This window comes from Pelodiscus sinensis, chromosome 24 (assembly GCF_049634645.1).
Source record: "Pelodiscus sinensis isolate JC-2024 chromosome 24, ASM4963464v1, whole genome shotgun sequence".
Taxonomy (NCBI): domain Eukaryota; kingdom Metazoa; phylum Chordata; order Testudines; family Trionychidae; genus Pelodiscus; species Pelodiscus sinensis.
The window spans coordinates 20,660,912-20,686,350 of NC_134734.1; the positions used below are offsets into that span (position 1 = coordinate 20,660,912).

The following is a 25,439-nucleotide window of genomic DNA, read 5'->3' on the forward strand; positions in this document are numbered from 1 at the left end:
CTACTGAATAGAAGCTATATTCTAGAAAATTAATCCAATACAACAATACATTTCAATTTATTTGAAATAATTCAGTTTGAAAAACTTTAAAATTTTACAGCACACATGGGGGCAGAAACATTGTTACAACTAAAAATCATAAGAAGAGTGCTGCAGGATTTTTTTGTTTTGTTTTATTTAACACTGTCATGGCTTTATTCAAAACACAGTTGCACAAAATCAGTACTTCAAAGTTTTTAAGGAAGGGGTTTGATAAGGAACTGAACACACTATATACATACTGCCATACAAAGAGCATTAAAATAGGACAAAAACCTCTACAAAATATAAAACCCACCCCTACATATTTGCATGAAGAGACCACCCACCAAGCAAAAAAGTTTCAAAAATTATCTGGAGGCTCTATGTCTCTATGTGTTAACTTAAAAAAAAAAGCTATGCTATCTTGTTTACATGTCAAGGTGACTGGCAAATGTGGAACTATATTTAAAATGGTAACACTGTGGAAAAGACAAAGTTACTTAGAAAGTCAGAGTTGCATGTGAGGCTCTGACTCTTGTCACCAGCAGCTGATGCACTACATTGTAAATTGTTTGAAAAAAAATTTAACCTGCATGTTTTATGTCTTTAATTGTCTTTGGACAATTAAAAATAGTTTAACCTTTATAACATTGGATGATTTAATGCCGACTTGTTGATTGAAACAAGACTGTTGATAGCTTCACTAATTTCCAACAAAAATCTCATTAAATAATTTAATTTCAGTTTAACTCTGTATTTCATACAATTTGTGTATGCCTCAGTACAAGACAGTTAAATATAGTCTTTATATTGAGAGGTTTTTAAGTACATATTTGTAAATAGGAAGATTTTAGCATTTGCTTCGACTAAAAAAGTTAACATTCAAAGACAAACATGGGGAAAACTTTGAGATAGTAAAGATAAATACAAAGCAACTGCTTTGAACACAGAGCCTCCATGACGAAAAGGGTGTGCATTTAACTAATTTTTTAAAATTCGTTTAATATTCATACAGCAAACATGGGAACATAGATTGTGGTTGCAAATGTTGTTTTGCCAAGTATCTTTACAGATATCCATTTAAAGATACTTTTTCTAGTATCTTTACAGATCTCTATTTAAAATGTTAACCCATTTAATTTTTTTCCAGATCTTTTGCCAACTGACTTATAAATTCCATTCAAATGCTTTTAAAAGTTGGTTAAGCTTTACAACCACATGGACTATGATTTAAGGCTCTATTGAGGGAAAAAACAAGAAATTGGGCTTTGTGGACTTCTTTTCTCATGCGGTTTGTCTTAAACTTGATTTAGGAATCATGTATCACATTTAGGCTCTGCCTATGCAAGCTAGGAGTGTGATTCTCAGTAATTCAGCCATGGTAGCACAGGGAGTTAACAGTATGGTTTAGCAAGGCTGAGTACAAACTCATTTAGCCCTATGGGTACATACTCAGCACAGCTGAGCCACGCTTAAAATACTATTCAAAGTCATGCTGTCTCAATGATAGCTAACACAGGTATGCGTATACAAGCTGGAAATCACACCCTTTACTCACAGTGTAGACATGGCCTTAAAGTTTGCTGGCGTGTGAAATGCCTTATTAAATATTTACAAGTAACTGTGATATATGGGTGACCCCACTATACAAGTCCAGGAAATACCCCTGATATCTTTCCCCAGTTTAAACAATTACTGTCAGCCAAGAAAGATATATAATAAAAAAATAGAGTATCTTGAATAAAACTGTGTGAGATATTTGGTTGAGGATCTGAAACAATGTTAGTGTTGCACTGAGATACCTTGTTTGAAATCTAAATTACAACTGCAAAAAGAGGAGCACTGTGTGTCTGAATTTATATTTTGCATTGGCTCAAATGGAAAGTGAGAATGTCTGTTAGGTCAGAATTTATTAAAATCTGCCAATCACAATTAACAGTCTGCCAGAGAAAAGACTGGTTTGCACGTCTCCTGCACTTGCAGCCGAATACATGTGGTAGAACACATTCCTACAGATTTTCAAGATAGAAAGATAAGAACTATTTACTGCTGAAATAGGGCCTTTAATGATCTAGCTACAACCAGATACAAAAATTCAAAAAGTCACCTGCAAAGATGAGAGAACTGAGCTCACACTCATTTTTTGCTTTATAAAATGTATAAAGGCTTTTTCCTTAAAATTTAGAAGTGTGTTTGATGGGGATACCTGCTTGTTTTTGCATTAGAAATGCAGGTCCTGTCTCACCTCAAAGATTATGATCATTGGGGAACTAATACATGACAATATAACAAGAGCCAGGTGAGTGAAAGTTGAGCAAATAAGAGGGAAAGGGAGTTTTGGTTAGCCTGTTTAAAACTTTGGATTGTTTTTCAGTTTGTCTGAAATATCTTTTTTAATTCAGCGACTAAACATTTTGGAGAAAGAAGGATGCCACATCTCCACCAATTCAATTAAAGCATGAGAGCTAATACACATCTTCAGACATATCCAGCAAGTCCTCCAAGCACACAGTTGATGTTCAGAATAAACATGGAAACTAGGCCTTAAAACTTAAACCTTCCTCCTAAATACCAACATAATAAAAGAGGGCATAAGCTTATCTTCCCCCCAAATAATTCACAGATTACTTTTTTAAAAAAGTGAAAATAATCAAGTTGATTCCAAGTTGCACGTGTCAGATCAATTGGATATAACCAACTTTTCACTTGAAATAGACTTGACTTTATCACTTTACAGCATCTTTGATTTTAATTTATATGTAACTTTAAAATCTTAAATGAAATTAGTCATACTAAACCCATGTAAAAGTCTATCTTTTTTAATTGTGGACTAATAATGACAAACACAGCAAACTTGTATAAAACAAAAGAAGTCCAAATAAAATTTTAGGAGAAAGCTTGACAATGGGTTCAGTGATTATAGGGTTGAAACTGGTTTTTCTACATATGTTCACTACCAGGCTATTACATCTTATTTGGAATGATAAAAGGGGCAAAAATAGTAAAACCACACCTTTCCTATAAAAAGTGAACATGTTATCTTCTGTAAGGACATCTATGGTACATGGAGACATACAGATCTGCATGATCACTATTGCGTATTCTGTAACTTAAGAGTCTGGTCCTATTTGATTCTATAGTGACTTAATCATCATCTTCCTCGCCCTCATCTTCAGGATCTCGTTTCCTCTTCTCCCCTTGGACTCCCTCTGCTGATGAAAAAGAAGTTTGTATATATTTTATTACACTAAATTTAAATATCAGGAAATTAACATGTGTTGTGCTCTTACCTATAAAAACTAGCAGACTATTTCAAATTATTTTATTTCTTATATGCACTTGTTACTATACCTCTCTTTGTGCTGCTGATGGATCTTTTTTAAACAACCCGTTTATTTATTCTGACTAATGCAAATAAACTACATTAAACTGAATGCTCAATCTAAACATTCTATATTTCATACTGTAAATAGGTTATTCTTCAGTCTGATGTCTCTCAAAATCCTTTTGTGTCTGCACTATAAATTATATATGCAATAAATCGTATTATACAGAGATTTCAAATGGAAAGAGAACACATTTAACCTGATTTTGCTTTTACTAGCCTCTTTTTCTTAATTTTCAACTGTTTCATACAGAAAATATGGCAATAATTAATCCAAGTGGCCTACTGTGCACTCTTGTGGCCAAATCATGAAATGCAATTTAAAAAATTTAAGATTTGACATTGTCAGGTGATCATTTTCTGACCATTTAAATATCCTCACGGAGTGCTTTAGTGACTCGGTAAGCAGACCATTAACACCTTGAATGTTCCCTTCAGATATACATTACCTACTTTATACCAATCTGTTCCACCTTGTATTTAAGCTATGATACTGAGTATGTTTCTTAGAACCGAAAAAGAGCTCCGTGTCAGCTTGAAAGCTCATCTTTCATCAAAAGAAGTTGGTTAAAAAAAAAACATATTACCTCATCTACCTTTCTCTAATATCATAGGACCAACATGGGTATGACACCACATAGTTTATAGCAGTCATTTTAAAATCCAGATTACAAATCTTCAAAGAGATTGGTTAATGCAATCAGGAATATTTGGGTACGTTTAATATAGAAATTGGCTTCAAAAGGCTATACAGGAACTCAACAAACCACTTTTCAACCCATAACTCTCCCTAAATCTGGCTAGTCCTTACTGAGCATGGGCAGACCCACATAAGTAACGTACCCAACCCCTCACAGTATGTAGATATTTGTTTCAGTGTGGTGAGATTATACTGCTGCCGCTTACAGAACAATTATTAATCTAGCATCTAAGAACATACCGGGCATTTTATAATTATGAAATGACTGGTCCCTGCCTTGACGATCTTGAAATCTAAACAATCTAAAGGGAGGGAAGGGAATGCCAACACTTCTGTCTATTTGCCTTTTGACTGGCAGATTGTTTTTAGCCTTTGCCTATTAAGTGTAAGGCTTACCTAATTTATCTTTTTGATTATTTTCATACTTATTGTATGCATGAATATACAGAATATCCCACTCATATCATGCAAAGAGAATTTAATATTCTCAAGGGACAGTTCTTAAAGTCTTTCCCTATAAAAGTATGTCATTGCACTATGCCTCAGTACTAGCAATACACTTACGTCTCTTTTCCCTCAGACATCTATTTCCAAGCCTTTGTCTAATTTTATAGGAACCACATAAGGCAGTAATGCATGGAATTTCACTTAAACTCTAGGAAGCTACTGAAAGAGACTAGATGGGAAAGAAAATCCAACCTATGAATTTAAACATTCAGCGCTTAAAAGGGATATTGGCCTTTTTTCCCTTAAATGACACCACCTTGAAATGTTTTGTTGCAGATGTCCTAAGAACGCAAGTACTGCTTTTAGACCCTAACTAGGAAATTCAGACATTTCTGATGCATTAATAAAGATCTTTTAAACCTATGTTAAATGAAGTTTACAAAGTTCATGCAACATAGCCGTTAGAAAATTAATTTCTGTAAATCCTTTACTTGGCAAATTTCCTCTTATTCATTAAGGGCGCTAAAATATTTCTATAAAAATGCTTAGAAATTTTTTTTTCACTTTTACTCAAAAGTTAAGTGTTAAGTTAAGCCACATAAGAAGAGATAGCATTTGAATTAATGCATTGCTGCTCAGCTAAATATCTAAATATTTAACTTTTGAAATGTTTCATAAATCCATATCAGGATACCCTCTTTCTTTGTGTTTACATACCTTCAAAGAGACTAGCTAAACAGACAATTTATACCAACAGACTGCTAATGTCAACCTTCTAAATTACAGAAGTTGAAAGAATCAATTCAGAAGGGTTCTGAAACATGCTATTTTCATGCTTTGTGAAACTTACCTTCTTCCTCATCACCTTTTTCTTCAACATAGTCATCATCATCTTCTTCATCCTTCATAATAAGCAATATTTAATCAGATTTTTAAAAACTACAGTATACCTACATTTAGTTTAAGCAATCTGTATTTCACAGAAAACAAATAAAAGCACTTATTCTGTATAGCGATCACATTCTTTATTTACTTCGTTACTAGACATCTGTGTGAAGACAGGATACTAAATTCTTCACTATATTTCACTAAATTGGGCTGCACAGATACAGGCCATCCTAGCTATAAGTCCAAGATACATTCCAAAAAACTTGGACTTATAGTGAAACAACTTAAAGCGGGGAATTATTTTCCCACGGCTGACTTCTATTTGTGCAAATTTGGGGGTGGGTATTTTGCGTGACTTAAGAGTGGAGAATAGGAGGACTTATAACGCATCCGTTCCTACAAGTGTCAACGACTTTAGTGCAGAATGGGTGCATACCAGGGCGACTTATATATAAAAATAAGAATTTGGCCTGTAGTGTGAGCTTCTTGTTGCTTTCCACTCATTAATCCTTTCTGATACTACTAGGAACTTAACAAAATGACACATTAAAAAAGAGCAAGACAGTACACAACAGACTTTTTGAAATACAGAAATAGAGGATTGTGAAAATATGTGGAGAAGACTGCAACAGTAGATGTACAGCAAGAGTCAATGAAAAACTGAACCTTATTCTCTAAAGCAATAACTGCTAATATTAAACACATTAATTTGTTATACCATCTGGTACAAATCTGAAGGCATTACAGTTAAAGTTTGTATCTATAATTTTGTCTTAAGCACAAATTTAAGAGACGTTTTTGCTCAATTTATAAGGGAAGTTTTGAATTAGGCTATTTATCTCAAAGTCTGGTTTAAATGGCATATAATTTGGCTAATTCTAGCCCTTATTTGCATTTTCCAAAATATGAACAAATCTGACAGTCTTGGACCTCCTGAACACATGCTCAATATAGGCCACCTTATCGGCAGAAAATAAAAAAACATCCTCACTATCCCGCTCTATTGTGCTACCATAGTTTCCAGTTCCTCTAAAGCCCTTTTTATGCATGCTGTAATTTCTTGTCTCCCAAAAGCAACTGTATAGAGAAACTACTAACTCACTGAAGATTTTAATATTGAAGAATATGTTCTCTTTTCCAAACCCATTTTTGTCCATTCTCCTGAGGAAATTCCCAAGATTATTCAATTCCTCAAATCAAGTTTTAGTTCTGAAACCTTCATTTTATGGCTGTAAGTCATTACATGAAGACCACCAAATTAAGTTCCACAGTGTTACTCACATTGTGGTACACACACAGCAGTCATGTGGAATGTAGGTTGGTTTGAAGAATATTAAATGCTCTGTTACAACTATACTGAAAAGTTATGAAGATGGTATCCCAAATACTTTTGCTTCTAAATGTGGTGCAGAAGGTGTTACAAGAGTATGAACTACTGCTATACAGAAATAAAAGCATACTTCCTCTATTCAAAAAAAGTGTCTAGTTGTCAGTGATAAGAAGTAAAAATCAGGGCTGGTGTGTTTTATTTCTAACTGCCACTGATTCATGTAGTCATGATTAGGTCACCTCACATTTTCCTGTGCTCAATTCACACATGTAAAATGGAGGTGCTTACCTGCCTTTCTCATTAAGCTTGTGTTAATGAATGTTTGTAAAGCTCACTAAGATCCTTGATATAAAGGTGATGATTTTGATGCTAGCTTTGCCGAAGTGCTGAGAGGAGTTATAGGTGAACCAGGGAGATAAAATACCCACCAAAAAGCTTGATTTCCCCCCTTATTTAATTTTAAACATGACTCATAAAATAGCATTGACTATTATTGTTAGTACTGTAGATTACCTAATTGAGAACAAGGATAGTTTCTTCATTTTGTCTATAATAAAAATTAGTTATGTACCTTACTCCAAAAAATACTCTGACAATTTAGTTAGTAGTAGTGTACAATTTCAACACTTTTTTTTAGCTTACAGAAAATGCAGACATTTTTCACTGTAGATGGGGGATAGAAGATTAGAAAAATCAAAGCCATGTGCTGAAGTGAAATGCAGAGATATATTTAGCTGATAGGTGAGCAGAAGTTTTGCCTAAGTACTTCGGAGAGAGAACTTTATGATCAAAATCTAAAGTGGTATGTTACTTTACATACAATACTAGAATTTATAAGAATAATTTTCTACAAATTAATATAATGCATCTTTGTTTAGGCATATAGCCTCATGAAAATCCCAAACCCCAGAAAGAGTTTGTGAAATTAAAACTTCTTGTACTTAGAAGCTGAAAAGGTATAAATTTACCTGAATTTCCTCTTTCATCAGATATGAAAGACCCACTTCCTCCTCCTCTTCTTCACCCTCTCCCAAATCTGAACCTCCATCATCTTCATCATCATCCTCTTCATACTCTCCTGGTGGACCAGCTTCATCCTCATCTTCATCGTCATCCTCATCTCCTTCTGAAAGAAAGGAGCTATTTCCATATAATTCCCTAAAACTTAATGGTTTATTTATAAACTCATTTTAGAAGATTCCTAAAAATCTAAGTCAACTCAGTTACAAGGTTTTCTCCTGAAGTTTTTAAAAATGGACAAGAGAGATTAATTAAAATATGTGAAGACTTTAAATGTATAAATACGTAACTAAACAAGAATTTAGATACCAAGGGTGCCAGGGCAAGGTCCCTGATTCTCCAAGGGATCATCGGAGAAATCACTGTCACTATAGATCAAGGTTTAAAATTTAAAACGACAGCCATTTTAACATAATACTCGACTGAATTTTACTTTCTATTAGTTCCAGGAAACACCTAGGCTACGTCTACATCACGCTCTCTTGTACAAGAACATATGCAAATGAGGCGCGGCAGTATTCATCGCCGTGCCTCATTTGCATATGTTCTTGTGCAAGAGAGCACAATGTAGACATAGCCCTACAGTTATAACAACAAAGATTAGAAAAGAGTTCTCATTTTTATTTTGTATATTTGTAGCATCATATAGAAGAATCAGAAGATCATGGGTTGGAAGAGACCTCAGGAAGTCATCTAGTTCAACTCCCTGCTCAAAGCAGGACCAATCTCAACTTAAATCATTCCAGCCAGGCCTGGCCTTAAACCCTCTAAAGATGGAAATTCCACCAGCTCCCTAGGCAACCCATTCCAATGCTTCACCACCCTCCTAGTGAAATAGTCTTTCCTAATATCCAATCTAGACCTCCCATACTGCACATCACCAATTTGACAATTTCTCTCATATAGGCAGTTTTGTATGGGGCTTTTTATGCAGGGTCAGGAAAGACATTTTAAAAATAGATAAATAGAAGTGTGAACCACAAAGGCTGGCAGAGGGAACTGAAATGGGTTCCGTATCTGAAATTACTCTTTTAAAACTTTTTTAAAAATTCACTAAATTTCAGATTGTGGTAATAATAGGTAAAAATGGCTATTAGCCAGGATGCGTAAGGAATGGTGTCTCTAGCCTCTGTTTGTCAGAGGGTGGAGACAGATGGCAGGAGAGAGATCACTTGATCAATATCTGTTCGGTTCATTCCCTCTAGGGCACCTGGCATTGGATGGACCTTTGGTCTGACCCAGTATGGCCATTCTTATGTAAAACTTTTTTAAAAATTCACTACATTTCAGGTTCCTGCCCTTTAAGAGATTTTCAGGTACTGTTAAGTTGACTTATATGTTTATACTTTCAAAATAGAGCATTTGACACATTTAGCTTCTCTTCGGTGAAATTCACTTAAAAGGACACAACTCAGATTTAAGTGTGAGGACAGACCTCATTTAAAGCCATAGGACAATTAATCAGAATAGCATGGAGACACTTGTGGGCAGCACTGTGTGAAACAAACATTTCTGATATATTTCGTAACTCTTCCAACCATGATCACTAGTAAAGCTAACAATATTTACATAAGCGTTTAAAATAATCCTTTCTTTAAAGAAAGGCCTGCCATCTTTCTAATGAAATCAATGTAGAAATTTTAAGAACTTTGGACTTTTACAGAGTCTTTCATCTAATTTCAACCCTCAATGAGTTAGCCCTCAATAGCAATGAAGAAAGTAGTATCCCTATTTTACCAATAATGAAAACTGACGCTTGAGGTCACAAGGGGACTCTGATATAGGTTGAACCTTTCTAGTCTGGCACACTTAGGACCTGACTGGAGCTGAACCAGAGAATTTGCTGGACCACAAGAGGTCAATATTGTCTAGCAGCATTACCAACACTTCCAGTGCTTACTGGGCTCTCAGAAGACATTTAGTGGTGCATTAGAGCTAAATAACAGCACAGAACACCAAGAGCCAGGACTGGTGGCTATAATCAAATTTTATGGGACAACAGGAAACTTAGCCACACCCATGATAAGTGAACATCCAGATAACTAAAATCATGCTGGACCATGGATGTTGCTAGACCAGAGAGTTTCAACCTGTGCCTGCTTTGCTACAGATCTCTTGTCTGTTTACTTCCGCTACTGTGATTCAAATATGATTTCGGAAATAGAATTATAGTTTCCACACAGATCAGATATGAAGTGAAAAAACCCTCCCCTAAAAAGCTTTCATTAACAAAATAGATTACTACTGGCTTGCTTACTTATTACTTGTTTTTCCTATAATTTAGCATAAGCATCAACTGAATGGGTGAATGCTACTGTTCTGCACTTCAAAAATTTAATTTATGATATTGCACTACTGCAGTGGAGAGTCACTCTAGCCCCAACTTAATATCTCGATAATGTAAAATATATTTTAATTTAGTAGCTATAGCATGTTTAGAAATATTACCTTCATCTTCCTCCTCTTCTGAGTCAGGTGCCTCATTATCTTCCTGATCAAATCCATCTAGATATGTGATTTGATGAAGCAGCTCAAAAACGCTTTCTCTGTAATCTTCCAGGTTTGTGATCTCACAGTTGAATAAGTCGAGACTCTTCAAATTTTTAAGATTTTGCTGAAAACGAAGAATTAAGAGTACTAATCTTTTTCTTTCGGTTAACACACAGTAAACACTTGGAACCTTGAACTACTGTACTGTCATCTGTCAAATTGTAAGTTTTAGCATAAACATAACAGGTTGTGTCTTTAGCTATACAATTTACTTTGTACTTTCCATCTTGGTTCTCCACTCTCTGCACTGATTCTCATTTATACACAGACTTCAGTACAAGATTTCTGTTCTGATAACTAAAGACTCTCCCCCAAAGGTCACTGAAATATTACCTGTCCCTCCGCATTCATAATTTTTTGTAACAGCTATGTTCTACCAGAAGAGTGAAATTATTCAGGAGGTGGCCTTGTGAGGGCAGAAAACAGAACTGGACCTAGACTGTGGAGCTTATGCCTTAAGATTTATTTCTTCAACTTAAACTGAGGGAAGACTACACAAATACAAAACTAATTGTTCACACAAGGCAGTCCTTACGTGCTAATCAAACTATTTCTCCTATGAGCTCAAAAGGAAGCAAGGCCTCCGATCTGGTATATGGCCCTGCTAATGAAGAACAATGGTAAATTTTCAAGTAATATCTTGACTGAACTATGGAATGATGAATTACTACAATGGAGTTAATCAATACAGGATTGATTGGGATACTGACAAATCTAGAAAGAAAACATCAGTGTTACTTGAATTGGCAAAAAACCTGAAGTATGGAAAAAGTAAACAATATTTTGCTCTTTGGATGCCTTTCAGTTTTGTTTAATCTATATATAGGCAGCTAAACCACTCGGTGTATTATTATTTCATATTTTATTGATCTGTGTAACATTATCTTAAATCCCATTTACTGCACTTATCTATAAGGCATTCTTGTTGTCAGCCACATATAACCAATACTGTTGAGGTCACTTATAATATTACTAGAAGATTTACCTGGCATTACTTGGGTTCTTAATTCAATTTTTGTTTTTTGGAAAATAAAATGAAAATATGCATGCTTCATTTAAAATGTTGCTTTAGGCTGAGCATGAGGGGTTCAGTATGCAAGCTGCCCTGGGGAGAGAGAACTACCTCTCACAACAGCATCTTGGAGTCAAGAAGCGTCTCTCCTTGGCCTCTACAGCTCCAGCAGGCACAGCTGGGAGAGTGGTACGTGACCCCCAGGTGGGGCAGGTCCAGGTTTATCTGCCCCGTGCTTCCCAGCCAGAGTGAGGAATGCAGCAAACTGTTCACTTTCCCCTCATTCCCTGATGAAAGGGAACAGCCATCAACGTTCCCATACAAATTAAGAGGGGAGGAGAGCTTCAGCCCTCCGTCCTCCCTAAAGGATGCCAGGGGTGGAGGCTTAGGGACGGGGCAGTCCTGGCTGGGGGTGGAGTGGCACTCCCAGCCAACCGTTTTCACTTGCCTGATGATTCTGTCTTTTCTTTTGTCTGGTTTTAAATGAAGACGACCCATTCTGGGCACATCCCATTTTCATGGCACAATCAAACCCTGACCTTGCTTTAAGTTGTGATAAGAGGAAGCTGTATGCCGAGTTTGGTGGTCCTCGTCCTTACCATTTAGGAGTAGTTCTTGAACAGACACATAGACTCACAGATAGACAAACTCTCCAAAATATATGTTTTGCCTTTGATCATTTATTTTTTTAATGTAGAGATTTCACAATGGTTTATAGTTTTTTTTTAAAAAAACTATTTTATACTTACAAGAGCTTCCACAGTGCTAAGATCTTTGATTTTGTTGCCACTTAGATTTAGGTATGTGAGATTCGGACACTTTTCTGCCAGGACTTCCAATCCTCCTGAAATGATGTTGTCACTCAATTCCAACTATTATACACAAAAATTGGATAATCAGACCATTGGTTTCACTTCTATAGAAATTAAGAACCTGTTTTTTATTATAACAATAAATGCATCACCAGACCACTTGACTTGCTGTATAACCCATAAAAACTTCAGACTACTTACATAAATAAAGTTTACTTAAAAACAAAGGAACCTATATTGATATGTGCACTTATCTCTAAAGACTAACATATGACTTATTTCCATAGCACTTTACAATGTGCTCAGTCCAGATAATTCATTTAACAGTTTCATTATTTGGCTCCCCAAACTGAAAAAACTTTGGTATGAGCTTCACTTTTAAGTTTGTGTGATCCCATTGACTGCATCTAGACTATTCACAGTTAGCCCTGGTCTACACTAGGGAGCTATTTCAAAAAACGGTCTGGTTATTTCGAAATAATAACTGCTGCTTTCCACAAGGAATAACACTTATTTCAAAATAGTTATTTCCTAATAACGATAGTGTGGACACTTCACTGCTGATATTTCAAAATAACTACTCCCCAGAGTCATTCAAAGTAATTACTCCCCAGTGCTTCCTGGGGTTGGGTTTTAAATTGAGGTAGTGTGTCCACATTAAGGGAGACTGACTGCCTTGGACTAATTTTGAGACTTCCCTGAAGTGTGGACACGCTATTTCAAAAAGTCATTTCAGGACTTATTATTTTGAAATAACTAATTTCCATGGGCACATCTACACTGCAGGCCAAAAGTTGAATTAAGATACGAAACCTCAGCTACGTCAATTGCATAGTTAAAGTCAAAATAGCTTAATTCAGCTATTGGTGCTGTCTACGCAGCAAGAACTCAAAGGAAGAACATTTTTCTTTCGACTTCCCTTATTCCTCGTGATATGAGAGTGATAGGAGTCGAAGTAAGAAATCCTCCATCTCAAAATTATTTTGAAATACTGGCTTGCTGTATAGACACGCACTATGTTATTTCGAAATAACGTCAGTTATTCTGAAATAACGCTGCAGTGTAGACATGCTCTTAGTGCTGAACTCCTACTGCTTATCATGTGCTTAAGTATTTCAGGATTGGGGTCTCAGGTTTTAAGCAAAATGTGAAACCTGAAGTTAGATCCTTGCACAGGTTTTATTTAGGTATAATGGAGCAAAATCTTGGTTCCATTAATCACAGCTGAAACTCTCAGTTACTCCAGTGCAGCCAGAGTTTCATCCACTAGAGCTGGGTTTTCACCTAATACATCATCCCCAGCCCCCTCTCTATCTTTCCGTTCAATTGCATGAAATATCTTTAACTTAATCGTAGAAGTAAGAAGTAATATTCAACTTCTGATCACTGCCTCAGACATTAATCAGTACTAGCTATGTGTCTTAATCAGTATTTGAATTGTTAATCTCTATTTTGAAAGATTACTTTAAAGTTTACAGAAATTATAAAGGGTAATTTCTAATTAGAAGCAATGAAGTTCATGTTTTTTTAGATCTCATTTTTAAGTTGGTGGTGCATATGAAAGATACACACATTTATTACCTCATATAAAAAGTACTGATGTATTTTATTGATTAAATCATTAATTAAAGCCATAGCATCAGTGAAAGGGCTAATACTATGATGGCTATCATTTTAAATTTTAAACCTTGATCTATAACGACTGACTTCTCGGAGGATCCTTTGCAGAATCAGGGACCTTGCTCTGGCATCCTTGGTATCTACCAGTATTTCTAGTGCTGAATAGATAGGGCCCTTATTGTTCCAGGAGTTTATGGACAAAAATCATTTAAACATTACCTACACCAATTTTAAATCTTAAGTTTAGATTGACATCATTTCACAGCCCTGCAAACTTATTCTACTAAGACATTTCAATCAATGCAAATGTGATTGTGAATACTGAAAGTGTACAAGAAGCTGTGTTAACCAAAGATGTTTGGCAAAAGAGCTTGCTGTTGTAATATAGAAATACATACCTTTCGGAGCTTAGCTAAGGTGGGGAGTCGGGCCAATGATGTTAGTTCTACATTGGCCATACTGAGAAACTCTAGTTCTTTAAATGACTCATTCAGGCCTTCAATTTCACCATTGCTGGATCGACAGTTATCAAGCACCAACTCTGTCACCTTCAAAAAGAATGTAAAACCCATCTTCAGGTTAATGAAGACCATTAAGCACACTAAACTATCTAAACCAATGACTTGAAGAGTAAAACATTAGGCAAAAACTCAAGTTATCAGAATCCTATTGTCACCACAATTAACAATGCCAGCCTATGAAAAAAGTAGTATATCTATATTTAGTAGTATATCTATATAGTATATCTATATTTGCAGCACTAGAGAAAGAGGCAAAATTTAGCATGTCAGTGGTCAGAAATATGTTCTCCAAAGCCATAACCACAATGATGCATGTAGGCCTTTATATGAATAGAAAAATAGATCAGATAAATGATCCATCAAATAAAGTACCCTGTTTCAGATACATCAGAAGATACAAAGAATCCCATGTATGCTGGATAATTAAGGAATGATATGCCAACAAAGGAAATTTCTTCCTTAAACCCATCTCTTAAGTGGTTAGCTTAGCATGAGGGTTTAATATCCCCACATTTTTTTAATTCTACCAGTTTAACTGGATATTCTCATTGCCCATAAAATAACCTAATCCTTTTGCATATCCTACTAAAAGCTTCACTGTCTCTTTCTCCACTCATCTGAGGAAGTGGGTTTTGCCCATGAAAGCTCATGACACTATAAAATATTTCCTTCTATGTGTTTTAAATATGTTACTCTATTTTACAGAATGTCTTAAACCATGAGAAAGGATACATAGGATTGCCTAATTAACTTTCTTTAGACCATTTACTGTTTTGTATATCCTCTCATGGGTTATAACAAGCATGGGCATGACATTTTAAATGTTCTAGTTGAAAAAAAAAAGAGCCAGCCCAATATTAGTATATGAAGTTGAGCTTTGAAGTAAGAGTGGTTCTAGAGAACATCACACTTGTTGACTGACAACTTCTTGGTCATTTTGGTGGATAAGACAGATCAGAAAAACAAAATGTAGATCCTTATTTCACACCACTACAGAGAGAAAGCAATGTACATGTGTTGTCTTCTCTTTGCTTTAATTTTTGTTAAAGTTACAGCCTCAACATTCTTTTAAATGAAATTTGTAGAGGATTTTTCTTTAAAAAGTAAAACAAGTAAATTTTATAATACACTAGAACTACTCTGTTGGGACTATTCCAGTCTCTTAAGCATTTAACCTATACTAATCTAAATGCATATTTAGGCTTTTCAAAATATTTGGACCAGAATCTATCAAGCTATGTACTGTTTATTCAACTAATTGTTTTTATGAACTTTTCCTTGATTCCTTGTAAATCAGGTCAATCTCGCAGCCTGGCATTAAGTAACAACACTGCCTGATATGAACCTATCTGGACTTTAACTCTTGGGGACACCTAGACATACTGATCGATAGCATTCTTACTGACCTAAAAGCAAAAACATCTGCTGGAGCTACAAGTCATTTTTTATCTGAGTTTAACATCAGGGAAGCGAAAGCTACAGTTGATCAGCCTGCTCTCCATGCAGCTGGCAAAGCAGTAAATGAAATTACTATAGGAAATTAACTGAACCACCTTACTCTCCTAAAAATCCTTCCCAACATAGAACACAAAATATATATGAATGAGTGTGATCGTCTGATGTCTTAAACTTCTGCTAAATACCTTGTTTTTGTAAGTGTCATCAGACAATCTGATAGGAACTAGGGCTTTCAAAGCAATTAAAATCAATCATGGTTAATCACGTTGTTAAACAATAGAACACCATTTAAATATTTGTGAATGTCTATCTACATTAAGTATATTGATTTCAATAACAAACACGGATTACGAAGTGCATAGTGATCACTATTATTTTGATTACAATTATTTGCACCGTAAAAATAAATAGTATTAGCTTAATTGAAAAATACAAGTATAGTTGTGCAATCTCTTTATTATGAGTTATAAATGTAGAATTATTTACAAAAAATTGCATTCAAAAATAAAACAAAAGGAAAACCTTAGAGCCTACAAGTCCACTCAGTCCTACATCTTATGCAGCTAATTCTCACACAAACAAATTTGTTTACATTTATGGGAGATAACTCTGCCTGCTTTTTGCTTATGATGTCCCCTAAAGTGAGAAAAGGAGTGGCACTGTTGTAGTAGGCATCACAAGATATTTATGCTTGATATGCTAAAGATTCATATGTCCCTTCATGCTTCAACCATCATTCAGAGGACATGTCCATGCTGATCACAAGTTTTGCTCAATAACAATCCAAAGCAGTGTGTGGACAGACACATGTTCATTTTCATCATCTGAATCAGATGAAACCAGCAAACGGTTGATTGTCTTTGTTGGTGATTTGGGGTCTGTAATTTTCACATAGGAGTGTTGCTCTTTTAAGACTTCTGAGAACACAGAATCATAGAATCCTTGAACTGAAGAGGACCTCAAGAGGTCATCAAGTCCCGTCACCTGCCCCCATGGCAGGACCAAGCACTGTCTAGATCAGGGCTACTGTCTAGATCAACTTTGGAAGCCGCGGGGGCCACAATGATACACACAGTACATGCCAAGGGCCGCAACTTAAGTGTGGTTGCACATAAATGCAAGCATATATGTAAATATATGCAAATAGCTTCTTTCACACAGCACTCCGGCACCTCCTCCCTGGGGACTAGAAACGCTGACACCCTATACCTATCTGTTCCAGCCAGCCCGTCTTCCATTTTTCAGTGCTCACCCCGCCTGGGAGATGCCTCGTGAGGCCATGTTCAAAGGATCCCACGTGTTGAGCCCTGCATAATCTCAAACCGCACTGTGGGCCGCAAACAAATGGGCCACATGTGGATCCACGGGCCACATGTTGAGTATCCCTGGTTTAGATAATCCCTGACAAGTGTCTGTCTAACTTGCTCTTAAATATCTCCAATGATGGAGATTCCACTAACCCCTCTAGGCAATTTATTCTAGTGTTTAACCGCCCTGACAGTCAGTAAGTTTTTCTAATGTCCAGCCTAAACCTCCCTTGCAATTTAAGCCCATTGCTTCTTGTCCATCATGTTCCACATCTTGTCCCTCTCAGATTTTGGAAGGCACTTCAGATTTTTAAACATGGGTCAAGTGCTGTAGCTATCTTTACAAATCTTACACTGGTACTTTGTGTTTTGTCAAATCTGCAAAGATGTTCTTAAAATGAACAACATGTGTTGGTTCATCATTGAGACTGCTATAACATGAAATTTAAGGCAGAATGTGAGTAAAACATCAGGAGACATACAATTCACTCCCCAAAAGCCAAACTTTTAATTAACATTTTTAAATGAGCATCATCCATATTGAAGCATGTCCTCTGGAATGATGACTGAAGCATGAAGGGGCATATGAACGTTTAGCATATCTGGCATGTAAATACTTTGTAATGTTGGCAATATCAGTGCTGTGCAAATGCCTGTTCTCACTTTCAGATATTGTAAATAAAAAGCAATTTTATTACCTGGAAATGAAAACAAACTTGTTTGCCTTAGCAGTTGACTGCCTAAGAGGTAGGAATGAGTGGACTCTTAGGCTCTAGTTTTCCTTTTGTTTATTTTGTAGTGCCGTTATGTAAAAAAAAAAATCTGTATTTCTAAATTGCATTTTCATGGTAATCAGACTGCACTATAATACTTACATGGGTTGAATTCAGAAATGCTATTTATCAGTTTTACAGTACAAATATTTGTAGTAAAAATACGAAGTTAGCACTATACACTTTGTATTCTATATTATAATTGAAATCAATATATTTGAAAATGTGAAAAAACATCCAAATATATTTAATAAAATTCAGTTGGTATTGTTTAACATTGTGAATAAAACTGTAATCACAATTAATTTAATTGTGATTAATTTGAGTTACTCATGTGAGTAAGAGCACGCTTGTCTATATATACTTGAGTTTTACAATGTAAGCACATGACCTGGGCTTCCCAATTTAAGGAGATTCATTATGAGTAGAATTGCTTGTATCTGTCTGAAGACTAAATACAATATTAAGAAAAGTATTTTACATGTAATCTGCACATTGCAATGCACTTCAGACTTTCATCCTACTTCACTATAAAAGAAATAAAAAGTTTCAATGTAAGCAGGCTCCATTTCTCCCGGACTTTTGTTTTGAAGTTAAGTTTGAGCAGTAGGGGCTGGTGTTCTCTGCAGTACTGTACACCTCCACTCCCTCATCACAGAGTTAGTAGAGCTACCTGACTAGCCGCATGGCGGGCATAGAGAAGCGAATCCTGTTGTACATGACCTCGCAAAACCGAACCTTATGGCTTGGTGGGTGGAGGTACACACGAAAAGCCTATCTTGTCTCTGATGACTGAAAAGGACCTAACAGCAATCGCCTTATCTGCCTTTAGCCATTAGGAAGGCTGGTTACAAGCAGTATGGGTTTCAAGGAAAAGAGAGAAGGGTGCCATTACCCCAGCATGCGCTTTCTGGGCAGAGCTGAAAACTCAGGGAAGGAAGGGGTGAGACGGAGAAAGAAGAGAACAAATATGATGTAATTCAAAATAAACAGCTCTAAATGTCAGCAGAGAAAGAAAGAGGAAAATCATTTTACAAAGACATTTTATAAAAATTGCCTGCTTCTCGTAGATTGCTGGAAAAGGACTGCAAGAAATCAAAGTCATGTACCCAGATAGTTCTAAAATGGATTCGGTGCAACTATGACCTGTTTACAATATCCACGTAGTAGAAGTTAAAAATAAATAAGAAAGCACGCCACCGATGGCAACGAGAAGAGGGATTATAAAAGTTAAGGATTCCCATGTATTCGTCAGCTCAAAAAGCAGCTGCAGCTTGAAGTCTCGTACAAAAATCCCCCTCCCCCCGACCTACTGATGTTGAAGCATGGTGGGTGACCCAGATTTCCAGTATACAAGAGTTAAGTTAGCTCAGAAGGCGGGGAAAGGAGATAGAAGTTTTCACTCTAAATCCAACATCCACACCAAACAGGGGAAACATCCTTTAAATTCAATCAAGAATTAGGGACAAAAGTCTAAGAAGGGAACCCTCCAAATGGGGGCAACCCTGAAGCTGTGGATCAGGAAGGGGCTGCCAGAGGAAGGGAGGGAGGTAAATTACTGCTCTTGGGTCACACTGCGGAACCTCTCAAATCATGCCCATCGCCCGAGACAAGGGGCCAGTCCCAGGCACTGGCTGCCCCACTTGTCCGGTGTCATGCCCGCTGAGTCAGGGCTGGACACCCAGCCAACAGAATAAGGGTGCTGGGGAGAGGCGAAGCGGGCTATGGAGACACATCGCGGGGGAACCGTCAGGGATTGCGCGGTACACAAGCTGCCTCCCGAGGAACCTTTGGAAACGTAAGGGCAGAGGGAAACCGGGTGGAGGAGTGCAGCGGCCTCGCAGCGCAGAGGTGTCCAGCCCCACGTGGCGGCTACCCCCCCACCCCGCGAGGTATCAGCTGTTCAGCGATGGGGAACAGTAGGGGGGCGTCACATCCCCATACCTTCTCTGGGGCCCGATTCCTCAACTCCAGCGTAATGCGCTTCTTCATCTCCATCTCCTCCCCTCCCTGAGGCCCCCGCGCCGTGAGGGAGGGAAGCGCCGCCGGGCCGACGCCGCTGCAAATGGAGACAGGAGTTAGGGTTCGAACTCCTCAGGCAGCAGCCCCACCCCCTCCCCTGGTACACACACGCAGCTCCTGCCTCCTCAATGGCTAGAGCTCTGTGTGGATATAAAAATGTGGGTCTGCATCCGATCCACATCGGCTAAAAACAGCATGTATCCGATCCGGAATCCGCTCTCCACCTTTTATGTACATCTGCATCCGCATCCGCATCAAGCCGGAAGCAGCCTTCTCACTGTGCTCGTCTCACTGTGCTCAGTCTTAGAAGGAGCATTTGTGTTTGTGTGCGCGCGTGTGTCCTGTGGCTTAATAAAATAAATGTATGTATCAACCATGTTGTTATTGTAAACATCAATCTTTATTTTATAACAGTCGTCAGAACAAGTACAATACTGCCCTTATTCTTGCTATGGTTTTCACTGCAGTCTAAAACCATAGACTTGGACTAGTGGAGGAGGGAGCCTTTCTTTCCCTTTGCCTCCTTGTTTTTTAAATTGTCAGTCTCCAAGCTTCCTGCTGTGTTCTGCAATATTGAGATGGGGAGAAGAAAATGCCAGATGATGAGAATGAGTTCCTCTGGCTTTTTTCTAGCGTTTTTAATTGCTCACAGTCCCTCCCCAGAACACACTGTAGGGTATTATCTTTATCTCTATGCATTGCCCAGTTTCAAAGTTGTCACTGAAGCTGAGTGATGAATAGTTGAGATAAGATAATGCAAGAGAGGGAGAATCTGTTCTACCTGTGGAATCACGAGGGGAATCCCAGGACACCTCCCCTCTGGGCTTCTAGGGGGTCTGTGTGGTGGAGCTAGGAGCAACGACAGCAGACACTTTGCTCTGTGACTTTGTCAGTTTCTTGCTGCAGGAGAGGGAGTGCAGGGATGAGGAGTGCAGGGGGCTGCAGGTGCTCTCCAGCAGGCTGCCAAGTTTTAGTGCTAAGCCAGGGCTTGCTGGGCTGAGAAGACTTCACAAGTTATTCTCCTAGGGAGCTTATGGGGGGGATCACGACCATCGACAACAGGCACTTCAGTCTGGACCATGACTTCAGATCAGATCATCAGTTTCCCCACTGGGAAGTTGCAGTGGTGAAGGGAGCAGCTTCAGGAGAGGGGTGCAGGTGTGGGAGGCAGAGGGAAGTGAACTAAAGAAGGTGCTCTTTGGCCAGCTGCCCAGCTAGTTCTTAATTTTTAGGGCTGACCTGGCTAAACACTTCTACTGGCACTTCTCATTTCATAAGTTATCCTCCTAGGAGGATTGTGTGGAAGAAACAGGAGTAGGCACAGCAGGCACTTTCCCTCTACATGTGATTACACTAAGGGGAGGGGCTCTAGAGAGGGCATAGGGGTGAGTATAAACCTTTGCCTCCAGTGCTATTGTGCTGGGGTTTATGGGAGCCACAACAACTTTTTCAATACAAACTATGCACTGCAGGGCTAGTCTCTACCTCACCTGGGGTATGTCTACACTACAATGTTAGTTCGAACTAACGGACGTTAGTTCGAACTAACATTCATAGGCACTACACCAGCACTCCGCTAGTTCGAATTTAAATCGAACTAGCGGAGCGCTTAGTTCGAACTAGCAAAACCTCATTTTACGAGGATTAAGCCTAGTTCGAACTTACTAGTTCGAATTAAGGGGTGTGTAGCCCCTTAATTCGAACTAGTGGGAGGCTAGCCCTCCCCAGGTTTCCCTGGTGGCCACTCTGGCCAACACCAGGGAAACTCTATGCCCCCCTCCCGGCCCCGGACCCCTTAAAGGGGCACGGGCTGTCTACGGTGCCCGTGCCAGGTGCAAGCCTGCCAGCACCCAGCCAGCAGACCCTGCACCTGGCACGGCACAGAGCCACCCACCCGAAGTCCCCCAGCCCACCCCCTCTTCCCGAGACCAGGCTGGCGGCTCCCGGGAGCTTGCCCGGGACCGTAAGAGGCGGGCACCTTCCTGGGCTAGTGCGGACATCGTGGACCTCGTCCACGATCTCCGCACTAGGCACAGGAAAGTGGCCGTCTAGGGCAGGAGAGCTGCCAGCCTGGCCACCCAGGAGCAGGTGTGCATGAAAATCAAGGGGGTCCACGGAGACCCCCGACCCTGAGCCCTGAGCTTACAATGGCCGTCCTGGGTCAGACCAAAGGTCCATCTAGCCCAGTAGCCTGTCTGCCGACAGTGGCCAACCCTAGGGACCCTGGAGGGGATGGACCGAAGACAGTGACCAAGCCATTTGTCTCGTGCCATCCCTCTCCAGCCTTCCACAAACTTTGGGCAGGGACACCACTCCTACCCCCTGGCTAAGACTACTCCATGGACCCAACCTCCATGACTTGATCTCACTTCCCTTTAAACTCTGTTCTAGTTGTAGCCTTCACAGCCTCCTGCAGCAAGGAGTTCCACAGGTTAACTATTTGCTTTGTGAAGAACAACTTTCTCTTACTAGTTTGAAGCCTGCTACCCATTCCTTTCCTTTGGTGTCCTCTAGTCCTTCTTTATGGGAACTCAGGAAGAACTTTTCTGAATGCACCCTCTCCACCCAACCCCTGCTTTTAGAGACCTCTATCCTGTCCCCCCTCCGTCTCCTCTTTTCTAAGCTGAACAGTCCCAGTCTCTGTAGCCTCTCTTCATCTGGGACCTGTTCCCAACCCCTGATCATGTTAGTTGCCCTCCCCTCTCCCAGCCTTTCTCTTCCCCTCTCCCACCTCCTTTTCCCAGTCTCCCCCAGTTTTGTTCAATAAAGACAGAGTCAATGTTGGAAGAAACGTTATCTTTATTTTGTACATCAATAAGAAGGGGGGCTAGGGAAGGGTAAGTGGAAGGAGGTGAGCGAGGAATGGGGTACGAGCCACCGATGGGGAGGACTGGGCTGGCTCTGCGGGCTTCTGGGGGTGGAAGCTCTCCTGCAGCCCCCCCCAATTGCCCCCTCTCCCCAGATGGCAGCCTGCGGCATGTGCAGCCGGGCTGATGGCCGAGTGGTGTGATGTGCCCAGTGTGGGTAGTCCGAGCAATCAAAGCCAGGACTGCTTTGCAAGTGGGGCACCCCTTAGAACTGTCTGTCCGGGGTGGGGGTCGGGACCCTTTAAGCACAGCCCTCAGCTAGCCTGAGACAGCATCTCCACGCTCTAAGTTCTCCTCTGATGCCCTGCCGGCACTGCTTCCGGCCATCCTTAACCCCGTTCAGGGTCCACTTAATGTGGACATGCTAGTTCGAATTAGCAAAACGCTAATTCAAACTAGTTTTTTAGTCTGGCTCCGTTAGTTCGAATTAGCTTAGTTCGAATTAACTAATTCGAACTAAGTTAGTTCGAATTAACGTTGTAGTGTAGACATACCCCTACTCTGCATAGGTTTGATTTCAAACTTTTCCATGAGATATTACAAGGCTTTGGATTTGAGATGGCCTATATTATCTAGATTTTCTAAATTTTATAGATATATAGATTTTCCATACCAAATGGGCACCAAGTGGAGAGTGGGCTATGAGAACTGCTCCAGAGCATCTGATGCTTCCTTGAAGAGCTGCAGGATCTCTATTAAAATGCTCAATATGTTGTTGTCAATGCTCTCAATGACCTGAGTATCCCTCTTATCTGTTAAAATTTCATATATTCTGCCCATTGCTCCTTGATTGTCTTAAATATGAGTAGTTTGTTGTTCCATCATGTTTCCACATCTCCTTTGTAGTCTGCTTTGAAGTCCAGATCTCCTGAAGTAAATAACCAGATTTCAGAATATACATCAGTTTACTCTTTCTGATTTCCTGGTTTGATAGTGTGTTCAAGTGTAGTATTTATGATGTGTACTGAGTACCTTATTCGTATATAGGTCGTGAGAGCTGCAGCCACATTAGTTCCTGGTCAGTAACGAAAACCGTCTAGTTTATAATGCTGTCTGTATCAAATCTTGAGTGCCTGAATAATAGCTGATTAATTGTTCTCTGCTGTGTTTGGTTTCCCACTCACAAACTGAGTCACACAAAGCACCCGCACCACCATTTAGAACTGTTGTGGCTCTATGTAATGAACAGTTACTCCCAAATAGATAACCTTTCTATAATCATCTGTTCACAGATCAAGGGGGTAACCCCTCCACCTACTGTGCCAAGAATGCTTTTCAGCTCTGTGGAGATTTTTCTTTTTTCTTCTGCCTCAAGTGCAGTAGGCCAGGCTAATGTTGTGGAATGTGGTGTTGTGGAATGGGTGTAAAAGTCCATCCATTTCACCAAGCTTGGCACCCATGTTAATCAAACATTGATAATATGTAAGGAATCCCTCACCATGGTGCTGACTACCTTGAAAAGTGTTATGTATTGTGCAACAAACTTCAGTAATTCATGAGTCACACTTGTCTTCAGGTATTGTGTGATACTGACATATTTCTTGGTGAATGTCTTCATCAAGATATACCTATGCTGACCATCTGTCCCGGAAAATCCATGTTATTCCCAATTTTTAACCTTCTGTACTGCTGTCCCCATGAAGCACTGAAATGTCTTGAAAAGCCCCAAGACTCCAAATGCAGCTGCGCGCTGGTGTTTCCCCTTCCCTCCTTCACTAGGGGAATAGCAGTCAGGAACACTTCCAACTCAGTAGTAACAGCAGGAGGTGTTGCCTGTTGGGATCACAGGAAAGCAAGTGATTTGTGAGCTGGGGCACAGGGGAGCTGCGCGGGGCTCAACCCTTACTCACTCTAACTGGGTTGAGATAGGAGATGCAGGTTCTGGGGTGGGAATGAGGGATTTGGGTGTGGGAAGGGGTGAGAGGTGCAAGTTCTGGAAGGGGATTTGGGTGCAGGAGCAGATGGAGAAGGGGATTCTGGCTCAGGAAGGGGGCTCCAGGCTGGAGAATGATAGGGTGCTGAGCAAGCCACAGGCTTGTGGAGGTGGAGGGTATAGGAGCTTGGGTTGGGGGGGTATGAGGGGCTCAGGGAAGATGGGATTGGAAGTATGATTGGATCAGGGCACAGGTTTGCTGTGTGTGGATGGTGCAGGAGTGTGGGGATTTGAGGGGCTCAGGGCAGGGGGTTCAGGTGTATGATGGGATCAGGGTTGGGGTCTATGGGAGGTTCAGGAGTGTTATGATGCTGCAGCCAGATGGGGGCTTGGCTCCAACTGGAGGCTTGTTGGGCAGGCTTCATTTTTAAATAAAATGTTATGTCCAACACAAAATGTTTCAGCATTGTCTTTATTTATGGGAAGGGTGGGGAACCTGTGTTGGGTCAAAGTCCACTGATCCACAGAAAAATCAGTCGGGGACCACACAAGTGAGATGCAAAAAAACAACCCCTCCAAAACCCCCAAGCCTCACTGATGTGGCCCAACTGAGACACCTCACTCTCCTGGCGCTCCAGCCCCATGCGGGAGGGGAGGAAGGGAGGTAGGACTGAGGTTCAAGGACTCCGGCCAGATTAACTCTTCTGGGTTCCAGGGTTAGTGGAAGTGGGGCCAAAAATGAGGGATCCAGTGTGCGGTACAGGGCTGCCAATGAGAGGGGTAGGGATGGGGGTGCAGAATCTGGGTGGAAAGTAGGGTACAGGAGCAAGCTG

The 25,439-nt window shown here is 39.6% G+C and overlaps 1 protein-coding gene across 1 annotated transcript; it reads right to left on the reverse strand.

The window, feature by feature from the left end:
• Positions 1-33: 33 nt before the first annotated feature.
• Positions 34-19,975, reverse strand: ANP32E (acidic nuclear phosphoprotein 32 family member E). The gene is made up of 7 exons (XM_006134666.4): positions 19,789-19,975; positions 14,184-14,333; positions 12,103-12,225; positions 10,240-10,405; positions 7,740-7,897; positions 5,404-5,455; positions 34-3,233 (listed from the first exon to the last, which is right to left on the reverse strand). The coding sequence occupies exons 1-7, from the start codon at positions 19,840-19,842 to the stop codon at positions 3,166-3,168; spliced, it is 771 nt and encodes a 256-aa protein (XP_006134728.1). The 5' UTR covers positions 19,843-19,975; the 3' UTR covers positions 34-3,165.
• Positions 19,976-25,439: the final 5,464 nt, after the last annotated feature.